Here is a 9643-nt window from a genome sequence, read left to right as displayed (position 1 = left end):
GATCATGACATAGCATGCATATATTGCACTTGTGGAAGTGGATTCTCACATTTGAGTTACAAACATCATGCATCATCAACATTATGCACATATTATTACTTATGGTTATGATAATTGTTTATGAAATGTATGTTAACATATTATTGTTTATATTGATAAACGGTGGGTTATAATGTCGGTGATAGATAATATATGTGTATGTTAGTATTTGGAGTATGATCTCCACTTATATGTTATTTAATTATAGTCATGATATCTTGTCGATGAATTATATATTGGTAAATGGTGAATTTATGATAGTGTTTGGGAATAAGTGTTGTTTACATTACATAGGTTGATTAGATAATCGTTTATGAGAACAATTGATGAGTTTGGTTATATTACTCATGTGGATTGGATAATTGTTTACGAGAACAACTGATGAGTTATAATGTGATATGTTATATATATATGAACTGTTTTTCATATCTGAGTGTAATATTCTGAGTAAGTCCACGCTGTTAATGAATTATATTCATTAGATGTCTTACTCTCTCTATTTCTCTTCTTTTCTATTGCTTGCTTTTCGGACGTGTGCTTGTCAGGTAGACAACTTTGCTCAGATTTGGAGCTACCCGTCTGTGATGTTCCAGGAGGGGGCATGCGGAATTGAGGAGAGGCAGTACCCTAGCTTTGGAGTTAGCCACTAGGAGTTGCTTATCATTTTGTGACTTTTGAAACAATGTCGGCTTCAGCTTGTTCATGTCTTTGTTTAGTGTCTGTTAGTGATGATTAATATTTCCGCCCTTTCTTGTTGGATATGTATATTAAGTACTTATGATCTTTTATATCTATGAAGATGTATATTCAGGAAATGTTGTATCATTTCAGTTACCATTAGGTAACCGGTTTTGATTTCCGCGTTATATGTTACTTAAAGTAATGTCCCGGAAAAGAAAGGTTTTTAAAAGGAAACAATTTTATATCCCCAATTCAAAAAAAAAAAAAAATTACCCATTTTCCGCAATGTTTTTGAGAAATATTTTTCGGGGCGTTACATTGATTGTCTTGAACAATAGCACTAAGAAGAAATTCCCAAGTGTGGGTCTGAAGCCTTAGGGCACTCAAGAATCAGAACCGTAGTGGGAATAAGGCTAAGAACATTAGTCGAAACAAGAATTGGAACCCCCAAAATGTCTAATATGCTAAGCCACCCGCTAAGAATGACTCTGGAAACCTGTTCATCTGCTTCAGATGTGGGAATTCAGGTCATATGGCACGCAAGTGCAGAAATAATCCTATGGATCGTCCTCCGTAGGCCAACATGGTTGATGAACCATTTGTGGTTGTATTATCTGAGGTAACTATGGTTGGAGGAATTGATGGGTGGTGGGTAGATATAGGCGCATCCTGCCATGTCTGCTATGACCGTGCTATGTTCAAAACATACACGGATGTTGATGATGAGAAGGTGTTGTTGAGTGACTCCCACACCACTATTGTTGCTGGAACTGGTGTTCTGGAGCTGAAATTTACATATGGTAAGATTCTGATTCTTAAAGATGGGATGCACACTCCAGATATGAGGAAGAATCTAGTTTCTGGTTTTCTTCTTAATAAGGCTGGTTTCACCCAGACCATAGGAGCAGACTTGTATACTCTTACTAAGAATGGGGTATTTGTTGGTAAAGGGTACGCCACTGATGACATGTTTAAGTTATATGTAACTGAAATTGAAAATCAACTCAACAAGAAAATAAAGAAACTCAGAAGCGATAGAGGCACTGAGTATAACTCTAACATGTTTAATGATTTTTATAAATTAAATGACATTATTCATGAAACCACTGCACCATATTCACCTGAAATGAATGGTAAAGCTGAAAGAAAGAATAGAACTTTAACTTAATTAGTTGTAGCTATTATGTTAAGTTCTAGTGCAGCACCCTCTTGGCGGGGTGAAATTTTATTAACTGTTTGTTATGTGCTAAATAGAGTCCCCAAGAGTAAAAACAAAATTTCCGCATATGAAATTATTAAGAATATACAACCAAACCTGTCTTATTTGAGAACTTGGGGTTGTCTGGCCTATGTCTGGATACCAGACCCCAAGAGAGTTAAACTCGCAAGTAGAGCCTATGAATGTGTATTCATTGGGTATGCTGTAAACAACAAAACGTGCAGGTTTTATGACCTTAATATAAAAGTGATCATTGAGTCTAACGATGCTGACTTCAATGAAATGAAATTCCCTTTTAAATTGAGGAATAATGGGGGCACAATAACTTGTCACATACCTATGAGTAGGAATAATGATAATAACGATGAGTTTGAAATAGAACCTAGAAGAAGTAAGAGAACAAGGACTGCTAGAGAGTATGGACCTGATTATATGGTGTATACATTGGAAGAGGATCCATCAACACTCCAAGAAGCTTTGACTTCTTTGGATGTTGATTTGTGGCAAGAAGCCATTTTTTCTTTTGAATTTGTTGTGCCCTATGTAAATGAATCTTAAGTTGAGCCAAAATGTGATCTCTTTGTAACAATTGCTCTTGGACAACTAATGGTTCATCATTAGTAGGTGCATACCTAATCAACTTCAGGGGATCCCTTCCATAAACAACTTTAAAGGGAGACATGCCTATGCTAGTATGGTATGCAGTATTATACCAATACTCAGCCTAGGGCAAAAGCTTGACCCATTCCTTGGGGTTGTCAAAAGTGAAGCATCTAAGGTACATTTCAAGGCATTTGTTCAAAGCTTCAGATTGTCCATCTGTTTGTGGGTGGTAAGCTGTAGACATGGTCAACGTTGTGCCACTCAATTTCAGAAAATGTTGCCAAAAATGACTTGTGAATACCTTATCCCTATCTAAGACTATAGTTTTTGGGATACCACGTAGTTTAACCACCATGTTCATAAAGGTTTCTGCAACTTGTTTACTATTATAGTCACTTTTGAGAGTTGCAAAATGAGCATACTTAGATAATCTGTCCACCACCACATAGACCACTGTATAACCATGAGAGGAGGGTAACCTTGTGATGAAGTCCATGATTATATCTTCCCATATTTGTTCAGGAATTGGTAATGGTTGCAGAAGTCCCGAGGGAAGAGTATTGGTTGTCTTGGCCTATTGGCATACCAAACAGTGTTGAATAAATCGCTTGATGTCATTATGTATTCCAGACCATAAAAATTGAGATGCAATTCTTGCTAGTGTTCTAGTATAGCCAGCATGTCCACCCAAAGTGGAGCTATGAAATTCCTTTAATACTTGTTGGATCATTTCTTGGTTCTTGGGGACAACAATTCTATCCTTCCACAATAGTAGTTTGTCATGGACTGAGTAGTGTGAATTTGCTGCACTTTTTTCAGAACATTATGCAGTAATGACAGCTAACTCAGGGTCGGCAGCCTGTGCTTTTCTCAAAGCCTCTAGGAAGTGTGGTTCTGCAGTTGACCATGTCGTAAAAAACGATATGGATAGTGCATCAGTAGGAATATTTTCCTTTCCTAGCTTGTATTCAATAGTGAAATCATATCCAAGGAGCTTGGGTAACCAAGATTTTTGTTCAGGAGTTTGCAATGTTTGTTCAGTGAGTGTCTTTAAGCTCTTTTGGTCAGTTCTAATGATGAATTTATGGCCAAGTAAATAATGCCTGAACTTTGAAATAGCCCCAGTGATAGCAAAAGATTCTCTAGAGTAAGCAAATTGTTTCTGCATTCTTGGTGACAATTTCTTAGAGAAGAAAGCAATGGGATGGCCTTCTTGACTTAGGACAGCTCCAATGCCATTTCCTGATGCATCAGTTTTCAAACTAAATGGTTTTGAAAAATTAGGCAGAGCTAACACAAGAGCCTTAGTAATTGCTTGTTTTAATGCTTCAAAGGCCAAAGTAGCAGATGGTTCCCATTTAAAACTATCTTTCTTAAGCAGATTTGTCAATGCAAAGGCTATTGATGCATATCCCTTGATAAATCTCCTGTAATAGCCTGTAAGACCCAAGAAGCCTCTTAATTGTTTCAGATTATGAGGAATTGGCCAGTCAATTACAGCTTGGACTTTGTCTTTATCCATTGTCACACCTTCACCAGAAACTGTATGGCCTAGATATTTCACTTGAGTTAAACCAAATGCACATTTGGACAACTTTGCAAATAATTGATTGTATTGTAGAACCTGTAAAAGTGACTGAAGATGTTGAAGATGAGACTTCCAAGTAGGGTTGTAAACAAGTATGTCATCAAAGAAAACAAGAACATATTTTCTTAACAACCCTTTGAACACATCATTCATCAAGCTTTGGAAGGTTGTAGGAGCATTGGTGAGCCCAAAGGGCATCACAATCCACTCATAATGACCTTGATGGGTCCCGAATACAGTTTTGTATCTGTCCTCCTCATTCACTAGAATCTGGTGATAACCAGACCTAAGATCCAACTTGGAGAAAAATCTAGCTCCATACAAATCATCTATCAATTCATCTATAGTAGGTATAGGAAAACTGTCTTTGATGGTGATAGCATTTAAAACCCTATAATCAGTGCAAAACCTCCATGTCCCATCTTTCTTTTTCACCAAAAGAATACGAGAAGAAAAAGGGCTTGTGCTAGGAGAAATAATACCTTCATTGAGCATATCTTGAACCATTTTTTCAATCTTTTCCTTTTGACTATGGGGGTACCTGTATGGTTTTACTTTGACAGGATGTGACCCTTGCATCAAAGGAATAGAGTGGCTTTGGGCTCTAGGAAGTGGTAACTCACAGGAACAACAAAGACCTCTTTATAAGTATGTAGCAAATTGACAAGTTCATGTTCTATATTTGTTGGGAGATCTAGTAAGTGATCTTGAGGTTTAGCGTTTTGTGTAAAACGCAGAGAGTATAGTTTTACAATGGCATCTGTATGCTGTAATCTCATCAACTGATGACATTAGGCTAAACTAGGCAACTGTATTTGATCTCCTTATAATGTGATGAATTGATTATCACTGAAGAATTTTAGACTCAATTTTCTATAATATGATATGTGTGGACCCAATGTAGATAGCCATGAGGCACCCAAAACCACATATCCCCCAGCTATTGGCAATAAGTAAGCAGGGAAAACCACTGAATGGTTCTGAATTTTTACCTCCAACTTGCTTATAAGTCCTTCCACAGTGAGAGCATTTCCATTTCCTACCAGAACCTTGAACTCAAGAATAGGTTCAATTGGTAATTTCAGGCACTGAGCAATCCTGGGTTGCAAAAAATTGTCTGAACTTCCACTGTCAAGCAAAACCTGCACTTTCATGCCATTAATCAATCCTGTAAATCTCATTGTGCCCAATCCCGAAGATCCTTTTAAAGCATTGTAGGACAAGTGAGGTGCATTTTGTAATGACAACTCAAGAGTAGCCTCCTCCAATTTCTCTGTGAGATTCTCGGTATCAACTTCCTCATCTTCCACTTGCAATAAGAGATATTGCTTGTTAGGACATTTATGAGCAGGAGTAAATTTGTCATTACAAGTGAAACAAAGTCCTTTCTCACGTCTGAGTTGCATTTCCGCAGCTGTCATTTTTTTTATGTGGCTAGAAGATGGGGGGTTAGTGAGTAAGGGTGGTAGACTTGAAGATTTCAATGATTGAGAAACTGTTTGGCTTGTGTATGGGTTTAGTATTTGGTTTGTGGTTGGGATAGCATATTGGCCATAGTTAGAATTGGTCTGATAGTTCTTGTATTTATAAGAGTATTTTTCTTCATATAATTTTGCTAATGACACACACCTTAACAAGGTAATAGGATTTTGAGCAATAACATCTCTTCTAATATCATTTTTTAGTCCACCCACAAAGCAATCCAGCAATGCTTCCATTGTCACACCTTGAACTCTATTAGCCAATGCTGTAAATTTTACATAATAATCCTGCACTGTGGTTTCCTGATGCAACTTGAATAAATCAGATCTAGCACATTCATAAGGTGAAGGACCATATTCTAACTCTAGTGCTCTAGTGAATGCAATCCAAGAAGGAAAAGCATTAGCACGAAATTGCATTTGAAACCAAGGAACAACGTCCTTATCAAGGTGAATAGCCACAATAATTAATCGTTGATAATCTGGAGTATGATAGTAACTAAAAAATTGCCCAGCCTTGAATATCCATTGTAAAACATCAGATCCATCAAAGCGAGGAAAATCTAGTTTTACGTTTCGAACCTGAAATGGATGATTCGGAGTTCCAGTGAGCTTTGTTGAATTGTTTCTCAGCAAGGAAGTAACATGTGATTCAATTGTCTCAAATCTAGTGTTATGATCCTTTTCTTGAATGGTGAAGTGTTCTAGTAATGTTTTTAATTCTCTATCACGTGATTCCATCATTTATGCCAATTTCTTGAGGTCTGCCGACAGATCTTTCAGGCGAGCTACCTCCGTCGTGAGTTCCTTCAGGCGTGTGTTCTCCGCCATGAAAAGATGAAAGCACCAATGTAATGTTTACCAACGAAAACATCAACAACCCAATTAAGCAATACAACATGGAATGAAATACTTCTTTTATATGGATAACTAAAGGAGAATTCTAAACTTCATAGAGTTGCAGAATTTTGTTACATAAAAGTAGACAAATGACAATGAAATGATGACAGCAGAGAATGAACTATAAGAAAGAGAAAGTTCCAATTCAATACATCTATAATGCAATGATTTTCATGCTTAGCTAATATACTAGTCTCACACCCAATATCCTGTCATATGTGTGTTTTTTCATTTTTTTGCGGGCCCCTTTCCCAATTGTGTAACTAATTCACTCTGGTCCACCTGTTGATTTTCCTCTTTAGCCCTTTTCTCTTTCTCCTTGCTATCAGCATTCATTACAGAGAGGCATAGGTATGGTCAGTATCTAGTACTTCTAGACATTTTGTGTTCTGTTTTTTTCTTTCCCCTTTCAAGAGTTTGGTTCCTGAAGTACAGATCCTCTCTCTAACTTCTTGAGGTGTATGATTAGGATCAATGTTTTAAATTGTTGTGGCAATTATTATGCAAATTGTAGCTGTTTTAAATTCTTTTCTTTGTTATTAAAAAATGTTTATGAATTTTATGCAGCTAGGTGTAGTTGTCTTTTGACCGCATCATTAGGATTCGTGTCACACCACAATTGATTATACATGAATGAATTGCGGTGAAAAAATATGATTAGTCTTCTTGTTTAGGAGTAGACTTTTGTAAATAGGCAAAGTGCTTACTTTGTGAACTGATGTGTTTTGCTATTTTTTGTGTGATACTCATTATCATAGGGAAATGTAATGCTAAGCAAGTTGTTTTTAGAATGTGTCAATGTGAATAAATAAACTCTGATTCTAAATTTAGATCTTTTGTCATGTTATTCGTATTTAATTTAGTTTATCAGTGTCCTATATTTTGGACACTGTATGTATACGAGTGTTCATGTCCGTGTCTGTATCTGCGTGTGTGCTTTGTACTTTGGTTTTGCATTGTCTTGTTTCTTTGGCTAGTTGCTTTTGATATTATGCTTCTTGGGCAATTTTTTTATGTGTAATGGGTACTCGTAAATAAAGTGGTTAAGTTTTAGAAATAACATTTAAACATGAAGATAATATATTGATAATGTTTTTAGATCATGGTTTACTTACCAGTGCCACCTTAGCTACTGTCATTTTATAATGAATGGCTTGTTGAAATTTCATCTGATGTTATGTTTTTATACTTCGCAGTTTTACCATACATACTGGTGCTGGGTTGATTGTTCCTGAAGTTCTTGAGGAAGGGAACGTAAGTTTTTATGTGGTTAATATATAATATGCTTTGAAGGCACCAATGCTGATTCCATGATGCCTTTTTATTTACTGTTGTGGATTGGTTTAATGTTGAGTAGGAATTTACTATTGTATTGGTTTTGTTTCTTCAATCGGTAAACAATGATACTAATTTTATTTTAGGTTAGAGTTGATACGGGGGAAACCAATTCTTAAAGCATCAGATGTGCCTACTAAGTTACCTCCAAATAAGGATCATGTTGTCAAATCAGAGCTAGAAGTAGGAGTTATGTGGAATGTAACTTGTGTTAGCATGGGAAATCCACATTGTGTAACTTTTAGTGGAAAAGGATTTGAGGTATGTAATTTAATGGATGCTTATAATTCACTATGGATCTACTCAATGAAATATAACACGGTACGGATAGGAAGAAAAGACACTGTTGAATTGAATGTGCACCCATTTATATGAAAAGATAAACAGTTCCTTTAAATTTTATTATTTTTACTACATTCGTTTTCCCAACATATTTTTAAATCTAAATTTTCGTTTCTCATACAGCATTGTTAACAATAATGTCATATTTTTTAATCCTTGTTGCAACAGAATTTGTTTGTGATGAGTTGAAGCTAGCAGAAATTTGCCCAAAATTTGAACATCATGAGGTGTTCCCAGCACAAACAAACACATTACACAGGTCAGATTTGTCTATTTCTATGCTTAGACTATGATTTTTCAACCTTTTTTGTATGTTTATCCTTATCACATGCCCATCTTCTCAATGTTTTATTTCTGTCACGTGCCTTTTGTCTGTTGGACATGCGTTGCTTGCTGATAGCCACATTCATGAACATTGCCAAGTCAGTTACTTACTGACTTGTAAAAATCTAAATTTAATGCTTGTAAACATGACGCAGCTGTTAAGACTATATGTCTAACTTTGGTTAGGGGAAGGAGTCATACAATTTCCAATTATTTCTAGCTTGATGCATTGTTTACTCCCCAAGCACGCTGTTCACCAAAATTTCAACCATATTTGATTCCTTGAGCTCAATCCAGAAGGCCTAAATGATTGTAGTTAGATTATCACTCCAATATTGTTGCAATCCACATTCTCATTAATGGAATGCCTCACGTTTTAATTTGGGAGCGTGGAGCAGGTTAGAACATCTATTGTCCAAGCTGTGTTCGATTAGTATTCTGTCTGTGCTGATAAGTATTTTGTTTGTGATTATGGTGAGTTCAAGGTACCTCAGATTTTTGTATGGGAGAGCTTAACTTTGTTTTTGTTTTCCCCCAACTGTTTACATGCAGGAGCAACTCTAGCCTGTGGAACTGGAGCTTGTGCTACTGTTGTTGCAGCAGTTCTTGAGGGTTGTGCTGGGAGGGTAAGAACTTTGCGACTTTGCTTTTAATTATATAAGAAAACTGTTGATTTTTGTGTTTGAAATGTTTAAAAAATATGATTCTCATTATACCTATTTAAGTCTCATTTTTTTTTTCAAAACTCACTCAATCTAAATCTCCCAATAAATCCTTCCCCAGGAGTAAGTCCATCATTTCTGATTCCACTAAACATAGATTTATAAAATAGAAATGAATAACTAATTCTACTGTTTGAATATGAATATAATGTAAATGCTTCTTTTCTTTTGCCATGATTTTTTGTATATGTCAAATGTGAAATTGATGCAGAATTGCACGGTTGATCTACCTGGAGGGCCTCTGCAGATTGAATGGAGGGAGGAATCATGCCTATATGACAGGCTCAGCAGAACTAGTTTATTATGGATCTTTGCCCCTTTGATATGTTGCCAGAAAATAATATTGAACTACTTCTATGAATTATGGGTTGGTGAATAATATTTAATTATATAATAGAGGTGGATTTTC

The 9643-nt window shown here is 36.0% G+C and overlaps 1 protein-coding gene and 1 long non-coding RNA gene across 2 annotated transcripts; both read left to right on the top strand.

Annotated features, from left to right (window-relative positions):
* LOC109342538 lies at positions 7706-8428 on the top strand. The gene is made up of 3 exons (XR_002107069.1): positions 7706-7765; positions 7933-8107; positions 8357-8428. It is a non-coding gene; the product is annotated as an uncharacterized LOC109342538 (long non-coding RNA).
* Positions 8877-9643, top strand: LOC109342274 (diaminopimelate epimerase, chloroplastic-like). The gene is made up of 3 exons (XM_019580291.1): positions 8877-8910; positions 9065-9138; positions 9446-9643. The coding sequence occupies exons 1-3, from the start codon at positions 8877-8879 to the stop codon at positions 9611-9613; spliced, it is 276 nt and encodes a 91-aa protein (XP_019435836.1). The 3' UTR covers positions 9614-9643.

The sequence above is a fragment of the Lupinus angustifolius genome, chromosome LG03 (assembly GCF_001865875.1).
Source record: "Lupinus angustifolius cultivar Tanjil chromosome LG03, LupAngTanjil_v1.0, whole genome shotgun sequence".
In the NCBI taxonomy this organism is placed as follows: domain Eukaryota; kingdom Viridiplantae; phylum Streptophyta; class Magnoliopsida; order Fabales; family Fabaceae; genus Lupinus; species Lupinus angustifolius.
The sequence above is the reverse complement of the archived record's forward strand: the minus strand, read 5'-3'. Positions and strand labels throughout refer to the sequence as shown.

Bases quoted from the DNA above. Each gene is read 5' to 3' on its own strand.
- LOC109342274 (XM_019580291.1), top strand. From the start codon at position 8,877: ATGCCTCACGTTTTAATTTGGGAGCGTGGAGCAG. The intron at 8,911-9,064 runs GTTAGAACATCT...GTTTACATGCAG, and splicing joins AATTTGGGAGCGTGGAGCAG to GAGCAACTCTAGCCTGTGGA. The intron at 9,139-9,445 runs GTAAGAACTTTG...AAATTGATGCAG, and splicing joins TTGAGGGTTGTGCTGGGAGG to AATTGCACGGTTGATCTACC.